Below are 19,151 nucleotides of genomic sequence, written 5' to 3' on the forward strand. Positions count from 1 at the left end.
TCACTCAATATGCTTCGTCTTGATGAGAAACAATCTGGTGATGATTATTTGCAATGATAAGGGTTCATCTAAGTTAGCTTGCATTACTTGGGTAACTCGGTGCAAGTTCTCCCTAAGTAAAGTTTTTACTTTGCGTACGTGTTCACGAGAAGTGAATAAAAGTACTGATAGATTGCTTCAAGCAGAGCCTCTCGATGAAAGTGCGTTGCGTGTAATGTATACTCCTGGCGCGGGAGTTATCTCCGTTCGAGATAAAAAAGACTGGAATCGGATGAAACCGAAGGAGGAGGAGATAAACTTTATTAAAGAAGCGGTCTTAGGCGGGGGTTGGGGCGTTTATTCCCTCTGTATTGAACGCCGCGCTTGCGGTGGCTCACTCCGTCCCAGCCCAGTTGCCGCACCGGCGTTCTTTCGTAATGCGCGTAGGGGGCGCTGCTTGTAGTTTGGCGCTGTTTGGCTTTTCTTATCTATGCTACAAGGCGTAATCAACAGTTCTAATGCCGACCTTTGTCTGCAATTTCCAAATGTAAAACGCATTATTTACGCCTTGATTGGAGTGGAGATCGCGCTTGCCGACGCAGCTGTGTAGGTGCTCCCTATCAGCAGCCGTCCCCGAGCAGTGGCGCCGCAACGGACACACGGAGAATTAGGCCCGAGACGCCGTTCAGGCGCGACGCAGCGGGCCTCAACCCTGTGCTTTTGCATCGAGCGACCGTGCAAGGTCAGAAAAGACAGCCCAACGCAAGATATCCAGCTACTTTGGTGTCACATGTGATGTAAAAAAAAATTGGAGGACGCTTAAGCTTCGCCTTCAAGAGTGGAACGCGACAGCGTTCCCGTCGACCCGCCAAGGGGTATTGGGCTACGGCGCAGCGACTACGCTCCCCGCATCGGACGCGGTGAGCGTCGAGCAACGCAGCGTTCGGCGCGACAACGAAATGTGCGCCTCAGCAAGCGACGAACGCCTGAGCCTTAGAAACAGCTCGTTTCTAAGGTGACACCGCGTTCACTAGAGGCGCTTTTGTACCGCTTTGAAGCATCGAACTCGTGGCTCAGTGGTAACGTCTCCGTCTCACACTCCGGAGACCCTGGTTCGATTCCCACCCAGCCCATCTTGGAAGTTGCTTTTTATTTATGAAGTGCCTGCCGTGATTTATCGCTCACGGCCAACGCCGCGGACGCCGACGCCGACGCCGACGACACCGGCTTTTCTGCGACACGAGCTCCTTAACGCTATCGCGTTAAAAATGAAGTGCGCACCTATGGTTCACATATTATGAGAACTGTCTGTACATATTGAAAACGAAGTCTTAGGTGGTTTGTAGTGAAGCGCACTTTCCCTGCCAGGGGTTTCCCCCCTGTTGCTAAAAGAATTTCTGCAAAACATTTTTTTTTCTTTTTGTTGAATATGCTTATTCTTGATGTGTTTTGCGCATTTAGATAGAAAATAAGCATTTTTACTGGTTATTTATAAATTTCCTTCCAAGTTTAAAAGGACTCTAAAGGGAAACATTAAGTTGAACTGGATTGAAATGCTACCTCTGATCCACATCTTATACAAACGTAATATTACCTTCCACACTGATTTTATAGTTCAGCATCCAATACAAATGCCACACGTGACATGGCGGGCGGGCGCACGCGCAAATTATTATTATTATTATTATTATTATTATTATTATTATTATTATTATTATTATTATTATTGGCCTCCCCTTTAAAACGGGGGTGTTAACGAATATTGTTACGATCGGTCTGCAGGGGTACTGCTCTGCAAAGCTACCTCAGCCCACTGCAGGTACTTCGATCGACCCGCGGTGGTGTCGCGCTTCAGAGAACCGGCGACAACGACAGCGCTAACCGACCATGAACTTTCTTCGGAGAATTGGAGACCACGGCAGCGTTAATCCACCATGCGCCTTCTTTGCAGAGTCGGCGACGGCAGCAGGGCTGGCCACGTTTGGAGGACCGTGTATTGTTGGTTGATTTGCCGTGGCCTTCATGGTCTCTTTGCAGCAAGAAGAGCTTCTCTAACAAAAGGGTGCTTTGCGGTACGTTTTTCCTCGGGCCCCAGGATTCGTCACAGTCTGCTGAAACTCGTGGCGACTACAGGAGAAAGCCAGCTCTGGAATTAAGAGGCGCCGGCTGGGGCAAGCGTGACCACCTGGCTACGAGGACCCGCTCAACTCGGGTTCTGTGAATCCAAAGTGTGTATGTGTGTGTGTATGAGCCCTCCCCCTCAAAGGCGGGTCGACTACGCCCCAACGACTGTGGACGGTCCGATTCGACGAAGGTTGGACACCAGTTTTCTCTCCCCTAGGGATCTGGGGAGCACAGAGGCTTTTTAAGCAGCAGTTTGTCGGCTGCCAAAGTGTGCTCGTGCTCTCGAAGCAGTGTGCTTGGAGGTGTGTTCGTGTCCTGTATGCTTCGTCTTGCGTGTTTCATTTTGGAGTCACGCTAGACTATCGAATATATTTCTTGTTTTAATGTAAATATGTAAATAAATCATGAACTCCTAGTTCTCGATGAGAGCAAGTTCCTCCCTACAACCACATCCCAAGCGTGAGTGAGTTGGACGACGCCATGGGCCCGCTACCACATAGTTCATGCCCGACTACAAATCTGACAATATTCACCTAGCCTGCTTGAGTTGATCAGGCGTGCTACAAATAATTTTCATTCTAGAATTTTTCTATACATCTTAATCTTTTTTATCTTCCTGAAAACTTCTATATCTACCTTGTACCGTTACCTACGCCTGTAGCGGATCCGGTAGTATTAATCCCTTCCCTGCTTTTTTTCCCGCCAATACTCCCAACGTCCCTTTCTTGGCTCGACTGCTTACCGGTTGATGCTACACCGCCCACTTTAAATCCAAGCGCTTCTGGAAGGTGCGCGTTACCTACGGGTCTGACTGAATCACTTCGCATTCCTTTATTAGGATGGGCTGAGTGGTCTCCAGATTTTCGCTGCAGCATACACATGCCTCAACTTGTTGCGAATATTTGCTCCGGTATGTTTTTGTCTATAGGCATCCCGCTCAAGCCTCAAATAGCAAAGCAATGCCCTTTGTGTTATTGCACAAATTTTCCCTTCTAAATTCTTCTCATTCTTGTACATCTCCAAGATATTTTGTTGTTGTTTCCATTCCTTACATCCTATTCACTATCTCTCTATCACTTTCTTTTTGATGACCCCTGGTTGCCTATTTACACTTTCAATCACCCTGTACTTAGTTTCCAACTTGGGATATTCTTCCGTTCTGTGTCCACACTTTTCAGGTACAGATACCTGTGCCGGGTACCGGCAGCCAGCGCGCTCTTGTGGCGAGCGCGTGAACTAGGCGCAACGGACCATGGCTTCCGAGATTGCGCGTGCTCACAAGTTTCCTTGCATAAACAGACGGTGCGCTTTGTTCCCATCAACCCCGAGCTGACGTGGTTTAATATAGTAAACGCTATTCTAAAACTATCTATTAGCTCTGTGTTTGTCTGGTTGAGCTTTGCACCACCAAGCCGGCGGAATGGCCCTGTGTACGCTCCCAAAGGGAGCCTCCTGGTATCTCTCTATATGCTCCCAAAGGGAGCGTTGGGAACATATAGAGAGACACTAGGAGGCTCTAAGGCGGCTCACGTTTACGCCCCTGCACATACGGTAAGCAACCCAAACGACCCGCGTTTGCCGGAATACCAAACCCGCTAAAACTCTCTATTGTCTAGTATTGGAGGAGGACCGCTGCAGGAGGCGGAATCAATTTACGCAGTCATATAGAAACGCCATCAGTTGTTGAGGTACTCGCAGGCCAAAATTAACTTTTTGTAGCTCCGATAAACTGGCTCCACGAAGATAATGCCCGAAGAACTGCCAACGTAAATGCTACTTGCCTCGTTCGGTTTGTTTACGTCAGCGCGCTGACCATCTATGCGCGCCTCAACTTCTTCTCATGGCTGTAAAATGAATGTGGGGAGAGCCAGTGTGCCCTTTGAGTAGAAATGCGTCAGTGACAGTTAAAATTACCAGAGCTGATTGCCAATCACAGATGGATGAGCCGACTGAGTGAAGTGTAACTTTCTTTGAAAACACCAAAATAGTTATAGCAACGCAGCTTAATTTCGCGTTTTCAAACAGGGTTAGACGGCCCCAAGAAACTCTGGATGGTGCAAGCGGTGGAAGGTGAAACTTGCGAAACCGCAGAGAACAGCAAACCACGCGTGATGACGAGGAACAAAAGACAATCCTCGCTGTATAAGCAGCGCATATAAACTGATAGTAAAAGAACAATGTACTGACGTACTTTCCGAGAAACTTGGCTTCAGCTGTTGTTTCGCTGGATTTGCCAGTGCGCAGTTGACAATGCCGGCTTTCAGAGGTATAAGCGAGGGTAAGGAGGTCGACAACGCGCCCCTTTCACACTCACACATACACGCATACTTGACGGGAGAGGGGGGTGAAGTGTCCACTTATTGCCTCCCCCCCCCCCCCGACCATTCTCGGTTATTACGCCTGCGGCTATGCTGGTGACAACTCGCGCCCTTATAGTTTAACGCGTAGAAAGCTAAGCGACGATAAGGCTCGCGCGTCTCTTAGTTTGCGTTTGACGTCAACGTTTGGCATTCACGCGGTTGGCGGCGAACCACGCGATTTGTCGCGCGCGGTTCCGGGGCAACTGCGCGCTGCCTTTTCTTTCCATTCTCTCAAGCGAACCGGCACGTGCCAACGAGCCCGCAACTTTCAAAGGACGCGTGTTTCTTTTCTTTCTTCCTTTCATCCTCGCACACTCGCAAATTGCACACGGTTAACTTGCAAACCGTGTACACGGGGAACGGAGCGCTGTGCCTTCACCTCAGTGTGCGAACGTGCTGGCGGGTTTCTCTACACCAGCTGTCCTTGCCCAGCGGCGCAGACCCTGCCTCGTAGGCCGTGGACCTTCCATTGTTTCTTTCCCGGCTCAGCTATAATGAAGACGGCCGGGAGGGCGGCTGGCAGCAAGGTCGGCTTCACCGCGCCGCGCGCAGCGAGCGCACGTGTTGCCAGCTTTCGGCGGCCCCCTCCGTTCCTTCGTTGGAGTGGAGGACACTTAGCATAAGCGGCGCGCGCTTCTGCGTCGAACTGAGGGCGACCTCCTTATCTCTCGTCCGCGCTAGGTCTATCTCGGCGCTCGACTCATTATTGTCTCATTCTTTGCTTCGGCGGTGCGGGTTATTGTGCAAGTATGCATGGACGCGCTGGAGGAAGGCGAGATACATATACAAAAAAGAACGAAGTAAAGGAAAAGGAGAAAGCGAAACGGAAGGTGCTTTTTGGCAAGCCGTGCATCCCTCCACGAACAAGAGTTTCTCTTTTTTCCGTTTTTTTTTTCACTCGCGCCACCATCTTAATTTTGAACATGATGTGCATGCCTGTGATTAGTTGTTACACTTAAGAGGCGCGATGAGCTTAGTGCAGCGTCCACGTAAAGAATCTTGAGCTTAAATGCAAGAAGTTGAGGACTGTAGGTAAACGGACGTATAGCGGTATTCATCGAGATATAAGGATGCCCGCTTGTTCCATAGTTGTAGCTTTAATTCTAGTAGGATAAGTGGAATGATGTCATATGGAATGTCGTTAAGAATAACGAATAAGCAAAGTCGCATCATCTGTATGCGTATATATAATATGTCTAATACGTTCCTCCAGTTTGGATACTGGATACCAAAATTTGAATGTTCTTTATTTCTTTGTAATCGTCTCGCGAACAACTAACAAGGAATCGAGCACTTCGGGTCCCTTTATTCCTCTCGCTCATGTGATCACGCCTCACATGCTGGCGCCCTCTGTATTTTAAATGAGAATCTTAAAGGCTATGCTTTTGCGGGTTGAATGCAGCGGAAGCAATTTTTGGAACCGGAAACAGTTCATTGACGTCGGGTTTTGGACATCGCCCATTAAGACTATAGTGGCTGGAAATAATTAAGACCGTCGCCGGTGGGCACCGACAGACACGAAACATGGCCGCCGAGATCACTCACGCACGCATGCCGCGCATAATAATTACAAGGTTATATGTACGACGTCCAATGCTGACACAATTTGCAGAAATGCGCCGCCCAATTAGATTCACTCATTCGTCTGACGTCACGCGGTTACGCGTGTTTAAAACAACTGCTTTTCCAGTACAGATCGGAGTTTGTGTCACTGCTTACAGGACGAAACCTGAACGCAAAAGGGCTAATTTTGTTGGTGATATTGATATACTGCTCAGGCATAGCGACTTCAACAGCGACCTTATTTTTTTTTTCTTCCAATTAGCCTCTCTTCCAGAGACGAAGGGCATGCATGCTGCTCTGCGTTCTTGTGGGAGGAGCGTGCTCGTAATTCGTACATTCTCACCGACTGTATAAGGGAGGGAGCCTATATACAAATGTCGCTGTAAAACAGCCGAAGAACAATCGCGTAAGAAAATTATTCAGTTCCAGCCTCTGTATAATGGCAAGAGATGCCACATGCGGGCGGAATGGCGCCGTCACATATCGAACACGCGTCGTGGCGCGTTGCCGCGTGATGCCGCCACCGAACTTGCACATATATATATATGCGTCGTCCATATTGCGCGCGCGCTGGATGCCGCTGGCTCTCGTCCAGCTCATTGCTCAAGCGCTATTTGCCAAGGACAAAACGCGGATGTGCACACCGTCACGTGAGTGTCACATGGGCACGGTCGAAATTCAAATTGGCGCGAGCGTTGTCGGCGAGGCGCTTAATTGCGAAATGCTCGCTCCATTCGATTCGCGCGCACTTTGTGGACTATAGCTTCACGAGGCGCTGCACTTGTCGCTCGTTCGCTTCACGCAGTTCAGCATGGCGGCATCTGCACGCGTTGTCGTTCGTTTCACTCGGCGTAGAGGCTTCGCGCAGGACGGGTTGTACGTTCACAAGCATGCATTCCAGAAAGGCAGCGTTCGTGCAGGGCGTAGGTGCCGTGCCGCTACCGCACGAGCAAGAACTGGCGCGCGAACCGTACAGTTCGCGAAGTGCAGCGTGAATCGAATGCATCCGCCGCTCGCTCGGTTGTCTGAGGATCCTTCGCCGCCTCTGCCGTCGGATCCGGATTGCGAGAGAGAGAGAGAGAGAGAGAGAGAGAGAGCAAGGTTAGGAAAGGCAGTGGAGGTCAACGGGAAGAGCATCCGGTTTGCTACCCTACACTGGGGGTGGGGGAAAGGGGAATAGAAAGAGGAAAAGGGGAGGAAGTGAGCACCGAGTGCGTGTAGGCGGGTCGTACTTGAGCTATTTTAAACGGACCTCGTACAAGCAGAGAGACAAAATCTCGGGACTGAACAAAATTACCCACCGCGATATATAGCTCAATGTTTATGGCGTGATCGACGTTGCCGCGTACCAGGTCGCGAGTTCGATCCCGGCCTTGGCGGGCGCATTCCGATGAGGGCGGAATGTAAAAAGGGCGCTCGGGGATCTACTTATTAGATCTTTAGGGGCGCTTCAGGAAACAGAAGTGGTCAAAATTGATTCCGGGGTCACACCATGCATGAACTATACGACATCCCTGAATTATATGCGAGTCGATTTCATACGTTAAAGGGGCATTAAAGGCAAGCAAAGTCAACGTGGACTGTTAAAAAACCATTCCAGAAACCTCACAGCGCTTGTTTCGTGCCGACAAAAGTATTCGTTTTACTCGCCGATGACAGGAGAGGGCGCGGTGATCGCATGTGCAACGGCCCCGCTCTCCCGTTCGGGGGCGGGCGATTTGAATTGCCCTAAGGGTTAGCATGCTAACTCTATGACTCACGGGATTGCTGGCCTCTGTCACTTACAGCTAAAGAAACGCCAGCACGGCGAAATTCGACAACGTGACGCCATTTGGCAGGATCCTGAACACGTGATCCAGAACAGCACTGTTTTGCAAGTACAAGAAGACAATGGTCGCTTTTCGCGCGCGTGGTATCATCAGTGGTACGAGGGTGCTAATTAAAGGATGGAGATCTGGGGAGCAACGCAGTCCGTCTCACACAGTTATTAACTTTTGGTGCAGAAACACGGGAACGAACCAGGGACCATTGCCTGCTGGGCAGCACTTAATTCGATCGCCACTGGCCTGAAGGATTTGCCGGCTCTGGTAAGCACATTCGTCTGGCCGCAAGTTATAAAACGCTTATACAGTATAGCAATGCACACAAGGCATACTGTGCGTACGTGTGTCACACACGTTTTTTTTTTTTTTTCCTTGCTATCTTGTCGACATATGCGCAGAAGGAAAACGTGAGATTGTCACGCGGTCGCGTTCGCCACTTAGGCATGAGCCATGCGAACAAGCGTGGACGCGACAATGTTCCGCAAGCTCGCGACCACCGCGCACCGAGGCAACGGGCAAATGTATGGGCGCCTTCCAGACGACATGCACTTACATAGCGAGTGCCGAGTAAGCAGGCGAGGACAATTAGGAGTCTGGCGAGTGATTACAGCGGCGTTTAAATCTCGACGAACGCTTTGCAACGAGGAAAGAACGATCTCGAGCGTGCGTTTCCAGCCGGCTAAGAAAAGAGCACAAATGAGCCTGTTTTCCAAATGAGCCCCATTGTGAGCGAAATCCCTTTCATTTGTTCGTTTTCTTTGTATACAGCTTTGCCTGGCCGCCGTGCCTACTGCCCAGTTCGCCATCGTTTAGGACAGCCCCGTTTGACCGCGCCAGAACGTCAGGTGAGGCTTGAGTCCGAGATCTGTGGCACACGCATGACCGACGAACGTTAGTTGGTCCGTCGGCCACAGATGTCGCGACGTGTCCTAGATCAACCAAGTTTCGTTTCGTTTAGCGTTGTTGCGTGACTCAAACGAGGCTAAGAGATGCTGTAATCAAAGGAGAGTGATGTTGACGTGTGCAGCTGTCCTCAGTAGTACGAATTGTGAAATTCCTTGTGGGTTACTGCTCCAAAAAGGCTGGAACGCTGACTGGAACAACGTAAATAAACAAACTTACACATTCCGCTGTATTGTGACGCCTTGTGTTGGCAAGTGCTTGTGTGTGCATTTGCGTGCGTGAGCCAAAAAGCGATCAAAAAAGATTGAAGGTGTAAGATGCGCCCCGCGAACAACAAAGTTGAATTACTGATTGAATGAATCAATCGGGGTAAAAATTTTGCATGCGTGAATGTAAGACAATCTTGTGTAATCTTCCTTTCGTACCCAGTGCGAGCGTAGATGTAAGCAGCCTGTGAAGCGGAAATACGTCACAGATATTTATCGCCGAAGCACTCAGTAACGGCGGCGTTCATTACTTCCCTTGACAGCCACAGATGACGCGAATAGTTGAGGAGTTGGCAAAGTTTGCTCCAGTGAACAAACGGGTTCCTGGAATATCCGGAAGCGACGACAGGGCGCGTCGCTCTACTCTCGTACTCACAACGTGCACCAGACAAATTTTCGCGCCACTGCAGCTATCGCAGACCTCATGGTCGTCATAAGGGCCCTAACGACCTCAAGTGCAAGCTAGTGACGAGGAAGTGAGTCGCACGGGTGGAGGCGGGCGAGGCTTGCACGCTTCACGTGTCCGGTCACACGCGCCGAGTCCCTGCTCGTCGCTTCCTCCGCAGGGTGTCGTCTGCTCGAAGTGCGGGACTCCGTGTCGTCTGCTACGCGCGTCGCCGCCAACGGCCGCAGCGCTCGCTCGCCTACATATCTAAACTACATATCTTGCAGTGCGCGCGTGCATCCAACGCCGCGGCGCGTGCAGCAGCGTATCTCCTGTGTGTGTTTTGTGCAGGCACGCCCTTCGACGCCGCAGGATGCTCTTGCTAAGCGCACGGCGGCACACAAAGCGCCGCTGGCGCTGGCCTTTTATTTTCGGCGGCGGGCAGGCGTCACCGCCCTCCCGCGCCAGCGGACGCCGGCGCACGCACGCCGTGCGCGGCACGTGTGGTTCCGCTGCTGGCACCGCGACGGGGCCACAAAAAGGCCGCCGCCGGTTCATGCGTGCGATGGAGGGTGCGGCCCGTCCAGCGGTGACCGCCCCTTTTATTTTTTTCGCGGCTGCTGGCGAGAGACAAACGGCGGACGCACGCGCCCCTGCGTCCGAGCGAGGGTCGTTGCGCTGCCGCTGCATCATCCGCGGCCCGCTTGGTTGCGGCCGTGGCGGCGGGTGGCGTCTACCCCACTCCCGTTCGTACGCCGACGCCGCCGATTTAGTGCCTTGTCTAACGCAAGCTTCTGTCTATAAAGCATTCGAACTACTAAGTGCGCGGGAACAGACGACACGGGCTCACACATACGCCTTCGCGGTCTTGCCGTATGTGATAAGGGGACTAAGGTCTACCGTCGTTTTTCTCCTCTGTTGCTGCATTTTTCTCGACTGACTGCTGGTACTGCGCCTGCTGATTTATCTAACACCTACCTATGCAACATGTCCACTAATGAGGTAATGAACATGAAGCCCTCGAAACTTTGTAGCTTGAGATGTTCAAAATGAACGGCGATAACGACGCCATCTTTGGGAAGCTGCACGAAGGGTAGAACCTGGGCGGTGTATCGGGAATTTCGAAGCTACATTTCCGGGACAGATAGAGCCTAAGCATTGATTCCAGATCCGTCGCACCCGCATAGTTTCGCAATCTGAGAGTGTCCGTATACATGTACGCATACAGTTACCCTGCAGTCCTGGTTTGTAGGGTTTTGTAGTAGGTGTCGAGCATAGTGGTGTACATTATCCGAAGACCACAGTGTACTCGCGCCACTCAAAAGGGCTGGCGGAGAGGTGGCCGATCGGCACCAACCAAATGTGTTGAAGTATCTATTGCTACACTCGGCACGCTCTCCTTAGGAGCCTGGGTCTTACATTATATAAGCTTCGCTGATAATATGTCGTATCTGTTACAGAATTCCAACTCCCAGTTTCTACGTGGACCAGCACGAAGGAATTAGACAAAGTCTTGTCCTTCATAGAAATCTAGGCTTTCCAACATTGGTGGATTGCACGAAGCGACTGCATTTGCAACAGCAGCGGTGTTATCATTCGCCGCGTCAGTAATCGACGCAGCAACTATCGGCCGTGGCAGTAACTTCCTTAGGTCGACTGACCTAACCCTAGCTCCATGGAGATCTGAGTGAACAGCAAGCTGTGACGTCGTGAACGAAAATTCATGAGGTCACGGGGAGTCTGTGCGGCAATTTACGCATGACTTCACTACCCTACTTTGGTGTTCTTTCTATAGCCTACCATGCGTGTTTCCATGGTGAGGGGGAATAATACTAAATATTAGGAGCGATGACTTCCTTTACGCAAGCAGAATTGACTAATAAGGATTAACTTAATGTTCCTCTTTGGGGGCCCTTAGCATAGGTGGGCAGACAACATCGCAAGGCTTGATCTCACCTATACCTCCAATCATTCCTTTCCTTTTTTTTTTTTTTTTTTGACGATTTCGCTCGGTCTCAACCTCATCTTGTACGTCAACCTGAACCCTGATGTTGGGATGCTTTCAGAAGACCTCACCTCAGCTTTCAACACGCGCCAGCCGTACCTCAACTGGACCTCCATCTGAAGCTCATAAACTCAACTCGGAAGTTCCGAGTATATACAGTCAATTCCAACTTAGTTGTTTGTCACCCCCACCGACCTCGTCTCATGTTGTGGGGCTGACCTGACTAAGTTGAGGTTGAACTTCACCAGGTCGAGGCTTCGCGAGCTGTCCTTTGATCTTCGTGTTTTGACCTTTTGGTCTTTAGCGGCCACAGCCACCGCTGAAGTTGCATTTTCACTGAAATGAACCGAGTATACGAGACACGAACGCCGCGATAAAGTTTGAAAAAAAAAAAGTCGGTTCAGGCTGCCGTTTCTCTATCTCTCTCGATCATCCTATTTCCAGTATACGGCACGACGCCTATATACAGCGACCCTGCATGGTGTCCCGGATTTGAGGACGCTGAACAATTAACAGGAGTTCGCTTAAGCCTGCCTGTGGCAGCGGTTCCGCGCTCCGCGTCGGGCACAGGAAGTGAAAAGCGGGACAAGGGCTGGCCCTGATTGGCGCGGGGTTCTTTTTTTTTTTTTTTTTCGCGCGTATACGTTTTGTATACCTGCATGCAATACCGGGGCACGTGCACAAACAAGGCGGGCACGGCCGGGCTACACGCTCTGATGGCTCCAAGCGTGTACGTATACGACGCGGCCTGGCGAGGCCGACAGCATATCGCGCACGAGCCTGCAGCCGCCTGTCCACCTGACCGCGCAGGTTTAAAACTGACCATGCGCAGCCGCTTATGTCCAGATATATAGGCGCGTATCCTTCTCCCCATGACGCACCCTCCACAGCCACCCTTTTGACGCTGAGTATCCAAAAACGCGCAAGCGCATATGAAGCAACAACGAGAGAGAGAGAGGACAGATAAGCCCACTGTGAAAGTGGTTGAATACCTCCGCTTATATGTCCGCTACTCCACGACGCAGATGTGTAACTTAGCGATGTCGCGACGTAGCACGGTCCGATTTCCATGGCCCGAGGTAGCAGGGTAACAGACCACACGACACGATACGAAAGAGCCGGAGCGAGTGCGAACGGCGTCGTAGCGTCCTGCTCCCACGTGACCACCTTCTGTGTGATGTCACGACACACGCTCACACACCTCCGGGGAAACGAAACCGATACTTGGACAGCTATTGCAATAAATTATTTAAGGCGCTCTTAGACTTTGCCGGATTTCTTCGACAGCATCGAGGTCCAGGACCTTCACGTGACTCATAATACGAGAAGCCATATCCGCGAATCTAGCTCGATGCTGAGATTCCGTATGCCGACCCGCCGTGGTTGCTCAGTGGCTATGGTGTTGGGCTGCTGAGCACGAGGTCGCGGGATCGAATCCCGGCCACGGCGGCCGCATTTCGATGGGGGCGAAATGCGAAAACACCCGTGTGCTTAGATTTAGGTGCACGTTAAACAACCCCAGGTGGTCGAAATTTCCGGAGTCCTCCACTACGGCGTGCCTCATAATCAGAAAGTGGTTTTGGCACGTAAAACCCCAAATATTATTATCAGTATGCCGTACGGAGCAGACGCATGCTGGAATGTCGAGGCATATCTTGGAGCAGCAGCACGTGACGTTATGCGAAGCTGTTATCAATTATTAGCTTTCTGGTATCGTTCTAGTTATATGTGTCATACGATTCTTCGAAAAAGAAAATATGCAAGAAAATTGGTCATTGGACATATCAGCGGGTGATTATCAAATTTCAATCGGTAGCTTCCCGGTAGATCCGCTGAAAACATTTACTTATTAATTATACCTTTTGGTTAGTCATCTAGTGCAATGACGTTGCATTGCTTCAAGAACCCGCACACGTTACAAGCTCAGTTCAGCTCAATTTATTACCTTATAAGGTCCCCCGCACGGGCATTACATAAGGGGTGGGTTTTTATAAAAAAAAAGCAAAAAATACATCGTGAGAAATGATCATTTAACAAAATGGTCTGTTACAATTTCTATAAACGAAAGTGTACAAGTGTTAGTAGCGATGTTGGGGGTAAGGCCGTTCGTCTGTGGCGGTTCGGAAGAATAAGGAGGCAGTGACGGTGGTTGTCCGAGCACGTGTGCGTGCTACTTGAAGTGCATGGCCGGTGCCATAAGATATGCGTGCTGCTGCTGTGATGTAAGGCTCTTGATTAAAGGAAGAAAAGAAGAACTTGTGGTCAGGGAAAGACTTGGAAATGCGACGTCGACATGAAAGCGATTAAAAAAGCCTCATTAACACCCTTGCGAGGGAACCAGGATCGGCCCATCATGTCACCACCTGTGATTGCACACTTCTCCGGGATCGGCTCAGTTTAATCTGCTGTGACAGCGTCACCACAAAGTGTGCGCGCCGAAGAACGCTCCGCCATGGCTTCGCTGTAAAATATTTTTGCCATCGGCCAGTGATCTGCGCACTTTGGTTGAGCTGAGCGCCACGAGATGTCGCCACCAGCACGGCAACCCTAAAGCCCGGCTTCATGCAACCCGCGTCTACGTCTGCCACCCTCACCGCGAATGAACGCTTGGAAGAGAAATAGACGATTGGCAGGGGTTAAGCAGAAAAGCGTTTGGTTGGCTACCCTACGCTGGGGAAAGGAAGGAAGGAAAGGGCGAATAGAAATAAGAGAGAAAGGACGGCGGTGAATGTGGACGCGTGCACGGACAGCACCACCTAGTCAAAGGGGCTTGCATGAGGCAATCGTTTTCAAATCGTTCTGCAGTGCATTCACTGCCATCTGGGCCGTTGAAAACTAACAAAAAAAAGCGAAAGCCTGTTGTCGATGCCTCCCTTCTCTCTATGTCGTCATACATGTTGAGAACCTGTAACCTCGTTCTTGGTTAGCGTTTTATCGGTAAATAAGGCTTGCATCGCATTTTAGAGGAACCATAAGACCACCTAGAAAGTTACTTTGAATTTCAAGTCTCCACATTGATGCATTACCGTTTAGGCTTCTATCGCGAAATTTAAGGGATGCATCTGGTCGGCTCGGTCCCTCGGCGAGAAAGGGCTGGCAAGACGGAGGCCACAACTATCGAATGCGGCGCACTACGGCTGTTTTCAAAACGCTGTATCCATACGCTGTCAGTGCGGGCTCGACGACACAAGATGGGACTGACAACGTCATCAGTGCTTTTTTTTTTTTTTCGTTTAGCCACGGTCTTCGGAACGTGAAACATTACTTGCTAGGCTGCCCACAATTCGATGAAGTCGTCGAATTGTGGGCAGACTATCCTTGAAGAGCCGAGACGTGGAGCGTCTCCGTGTGCGGCCATGTGTTCGCGCAAGGACACGTGGATATTCAGAAGGGAAGCATTTCGCCTGTCTACTGACGTTTCGTATGTGACTGGTATACCTCTCGGGAGTGATGCCATTTAGCACTGTACCCGTATACTTTCTAATACTATACTCGGCGGAATGGAGGCATCCCACCTTTGCTTGTCTTGCCGCTTTGTTTATACCTCCGGTATCGGTCGTATTTAGGGTTAATAATGGACATGCTTACGCCAAGTTTGACGCTGCGGCATGCTTTCAACGTCTGCCTTTATTTTTCTCCAGCAATGATGATCCTATAGTGTTTTTTTTTTTTTTTAAACAAAAGTACGTCGTTGAACTGCCGAGACATTGGTTTGCCAGTGTGAGGCGCGTCGTTTTATTTCATTCGATTGTTGCTAAGCCGACATATGGCAGCGTTACCAGTGTTGGTGTCATGAGCGTCAATGCCGCGACGTGCTACCGCGCATTGTTGAGCGGAGCAAATTTCGTCCACGCCTGCGCGCATGACAAGCGAGCAGGGCACGAGTAACGACTTCACGAGGAACAGGTCATGTTCGAAACAGCATTTGTTTTATTTAGACTCGGCGGCATCAAAGGCCCGACCGAGAAGACTTTCCTTTTTTCTCTTCAAACATAATTGTACAAGAAAAGAAAAAATTTCATAAATATTTCGCACGCTTCGACAAGCCACGAATGTATAGTTGAAGATGGGTTGGTTTGTAGCGAAGGTAAGGCCGCCATGCGATGAATAAAGGAAAAAAAAAACAGATCGAACACATCGTGAGCTGACGGCCAGACCCATCGCAGCGAAATATCACAGTTGGAGTACAAAACTACATTGAAAGCAGTTTCACATATGAGACATGCTCGCGCATGCGAAGGCGATGATTTGACAAGAGCACTTGCAGTAAACAATCTGACTTTGATAACTATATACAATATTAACAAAAAAAACGAGAAGCCGCCTTGTCAGTCCTTCTACGTGCCCTTTCTTTCGCGATAACAGGTGGGTTTAAATAACTTAACGCGTCTGATAACAATGCTGTTTTTTTTAGGGGGGACGCGCGCGATAACAATTTGCTTCTTGAAAAACACAGCAACGTATTCGCAGTTAGTCGCATTGAAAGAGTCCCAGGATGGTTCTTTACGTTAAGGCACTTGCGGTGGTTCTGGGAGGGTCCAACGGGGAAGGACGTCGACGGGGACGCGTGTGTAAAAAACACGCTGGTGGGAGGAACTGTCCGTAGAGATCATGGTGCATTTTGTAGCGGTGTACGGGGAAGGGCGGTGGATGGATGATCTCAGAAGCACGGGACCGGGAAAAAAAAAAAAAGACTCATCCGGACCCTTCCTCCGCCGACACCGGTTTGCAGTGGTGCGTCGTCTGGAGCAGACTCGTCTGCTTCACCAGGGCCTCCAGACGGCTTCGTCTTCGACCTTGACAGCGGCTTGCGTCGCCGGCATCACGCCGTACAAGCCGAGGCTTTGGTGGTGAGAGAAGGTCGAGGAAGACGAGCAGGACGACGGCGAGACCGGGCTTGGGGGCGACGACAGCGACGCAGACGACGAAGACACCGATCGTTCACTGCAGGCGGGACTGAGGATGCCGGAGGAGGTGGCGGTCGTGGCGAGGCCGGGTGTGGCCGGCGGAGAGACCGGCGCGTACACGGACAGTTGGGAGGGTTGGGGCAGCAGGAAGGCGATCTCGCCCGACGGCAGTCTCGTGGGGAGCAGTTGAACGCTTCCGGCGGCGGCGTTGAAGAAGTGGCCACCGTCTTCGCTGCCGGGGCTCGGGGGAGGAGTGGACAGCTCGGAGACCCTGGAGGCCAGGTGACCCATGACCCGTTGACGAACGGCGCCGTCCACACCGTCGAGGCGTCCCAGATAGCGACCGACTTCGGCGGCGCACTCTCGGTAGCCGGCGCGGAACTTGTCGGTCACCGAACTGTCGGAGACGATGGAGCGCGCGGCCTGCTGCCTTTGCAGCTGCTGCAGGTGCTTGACCGTCATCTCCAGGATGTCTGCCTTTTCCAGTTTGGAGTGCCGTGCGTTCTGGGAAAAGAGAAAAGAAGAAAGCTCGTAAGACACCACTGTGGTTTGCAAAACACACACACACACACACACACACACACACACACACACACACACACACATACATACATAGTATAGACCTCTAAGTGTAATCCCGTTTAAAGCCCCGACAGCCCGTTAAAACTTTTGCAAGTCTCGAAAACTGTACTGCCGTTTGTCTCGGAAAAACGGTGCGGCACGAAGTCCACCAGACCAGTGTTCTTTTCTTTTTTAATACGGTCGTGCACAAGTTAACGGTCGCACGTGCCGAAGCGCGGAGTGAAAAAGGAATACAGCAGGAACGACACACGCGGGCGACATTATAAAAAAAAAATATGGTCTGATCCGCACAGCTGCAAGCGAAAGAGAGCAGCTGCGCGCAGGGGGAGAGAGAGAGAGCACGAAGGCGAGCGCGAGAGAAAGGCGAAATGTGAGGAAACGCTATCCTTTATTCCTTCGCGCTATCGCAACCGAAGGAGCACGCGCGCGTGCCACTTGCCAGCGCACGCGCCGACGACTGAGCGCAATCCGGCGCTGACAATGAACGCCTTCCCCCCCCCCCCCCCCCTTGAGCGAGAGAACGAAGAGCGATGAAGCAACCGCGCAGCGTCGCGTGTCTCGTCAGACGCCCGAGTTTTCTTTCTCATGCAATGCCAATTTCGAGGTGGCGAGGCGCTCAAGCGGCGATTAAGGTTGCGTACGGAGTCAGCGCCGGCCTAGAATGAGCGCGCGGTTCCGCTGACGCAGGCTTACTGCAACTGCCGCGACTTACTACTACTACTACCACTACTATAACGACGGGTCGTCGTAATTTAGTGCTACGCTAGAGTGGCAGTAGCCAACCACCGGTGTCGGTCCAACGAATTCCTTTCCGGATGGCCGTTCAAGAAAAACGCCGCAAACAGGAAACGAGGGAGGGGCGAGCCAAGAAGAAGCGAAGACCGGCGAAGGGCGATGCAAACAGAAGCAGCGAGCATCGCCCCGTCGCGCCCGCCATCTGGCGCGGTGGCGACCGTGGGAAACGGGCCGGGCTCTCGAAGTGCGGGGCAGGGGAGACGCGGCGGTGAATGGAAGAGCTTCCCCCCGCACCGAGAGGAGGGTGGTGATGGCACGCATTCACTTGCCGCGAGCGATCCCCCCCCCCCTCGCCCTTACGACTTGCACGGGGGAATGTTTGGACATTCCGACGAACCCCCGAAGGAGAGACGACCGTTGGAAGGAAGGCATCGGCAGAGATTTTCAGTATTTTTTTGCTTCTTGCAAGAAGTGCGACTGAAAGGTACTTTTCCGAAAGAAGAGACGACGTACGGCTTTCGAAGACTTGCAAGAGTTCTTTGGCTGTGCGGAATCGGCTGCACGGTGAAGTTCCGTGCGAATTTGAGCTGCTAATATGGATTACTCTTATGCGAGATATAACGCAAAATAAGTCGTATGCCGAGAAACCAAAAAGATTGCAGTTTAGGACTCCGGAATAGAACAAGCTGTACTGTTTCTGCGGACGAGATACTTACATCTTTTTTCAGTGCATCCAAGATGAGATTCTTCAGTTCAGTGAGGCTGTGGTTGATGCGCGCCCTGCGACGTTTCTCCATGATGGGCTTCGTACTCTGCAAATACAAAAAGTGGGAGAACAAGGTCAGTCGATGCAAAGGTGGCAATACACTGACACGCACCAAGCCGACATCAAAAACAAGCGGTAAATGTCTGCTTGTGAAATGTTGGAACTAGAAAGTAACTAGCAGTGAAAATTGTAAGTAGGCAAACAATTTGAATTAAAGTGCATTTAGAACTTAATTGAATTAAACTGAAGCTACGGTGCCACGTAGGTAACAAGAACTTTGACTTCGAACTGTCGACTTGAAAATATTGTAAGCTCCCATAAACGGGTACACAACCGCAGAAGTGCAGAACGAGAACTTACCCGTCGCAGTTCGCTGGCCTTGCTCGGTGCCCTGTCGGCAGGCATGTTGCTGGTTTGCGTCGTGGTTGCAGAGGAGTTCCAACACACGGCGAAGCAAGTCGGAAGATGTTGCAGAGACGCGCGAGAGTAATCCAGGAAGTTGTCGTCTCCGCCAGAGGCAAGGGGGCGCACGTTAGAAGTGGAAGCGAGCGTGCCAGAGAGCGAAGAGCTCAACGGCGACGACAGAGCAGGCGCGCGTTCTACAACGGCAATGCGCCCGTGCGGCGCGAGGCAGCTCCTTTTCTAAGCTGCCGGGCGAGGAGGAAAGAAGCGTGCGGCGAGCGGCGGGGAGAGGGAGAAAGGCACCCGGCGCTCTTGGGAGGGTAGCACGTGCCCGCAGCCAGTGTGGGAAAA

At 51.3% G+C, this 19,151-nt stretch overlaps 1 protein-coding gene and 1 long non-coding RNA gene across 2 annotated transcripts in view; one reads left to right on the top strand and one right to left on the bottom strand.

The window, feature by feature from the left end:
- The first annotated feature begins 5,090 nt into the window (after positions 1-5,090).
- LOC142575584 (uncharacterized) overlaps positions 5,091-19,151 on the top strand; it is a 121,981-nt gene continuing 107,920 nt past the window's right edge. Inside the window, exons 1-3 of the long non-coding RNA XR_012826688.1 lie at positions 5,091-5,303; positions 8,030-8,113; positions 8,618-8,694. This is a non-coding gene — a long non-coding RNA (uncharacterized LOC142575584). The remainder of the gene's footprint in view (positions 5,304-8,029; positions 8,114-8,617; positions 8,695-19,151) is intronic.
- Positions 15,316-19,120, bottom strand: LOC142575581 (protein deadpan-like). Its single transcript, XM_075685064.1, has 3 exons — positions 18,759-19,120; positions 18,349-18,444; positions 15,316-16,819 (listed from the first exon to the last, which is right to left on the bottom strand). The coding sequence occupies exons 1-3, from the start codon at positions 18,801-18,803 to the stop codon at positions 16,172-16,174; spliced, it is 789 nt and encodes a 262-aa protein (XP_075541179.1). The 5' UTR covers positions 18,804-19,120; the 3' UTR covers positions 15,316-16,171.

Source organism: Dermacentor variabilis, chromosome 3, assembly GCF_050947875.1.
Source record: "Dermacentor variabilis isolate Ectoservices chromosome 3, ASM5094787v1, whole genome shotgun sequence".
NCBI lineage: Eukaryota > Metazoa > Arthropoda > Arachnida > Ixodida > Ixodidae > Dermacentor > Dermacentor variabilis.

Coding starts and splice junctions, on each gene's coding strand:
- LOC142575581 (XM_075685064.1), bottom strand. CDS start 18,803: ATGCCTGCCGACAGGGCACCGAGCAAGGCCAGCGAACTGCGACGG. Junction 18,445..18,758: donor AGGCCAGCGAACTGCGACGG/GTAAGTTCTCGT, acceptor TTGTATTTGCAG/AGTACGAAGCCCATCATGGA. Junction 16,820..18,348: donor TGGATGCACTGAAAAAAGAT/GTAAGTATCTCG, acceptor CTCTTTTCCCAG/AACGCACGGCACTCCAAACT.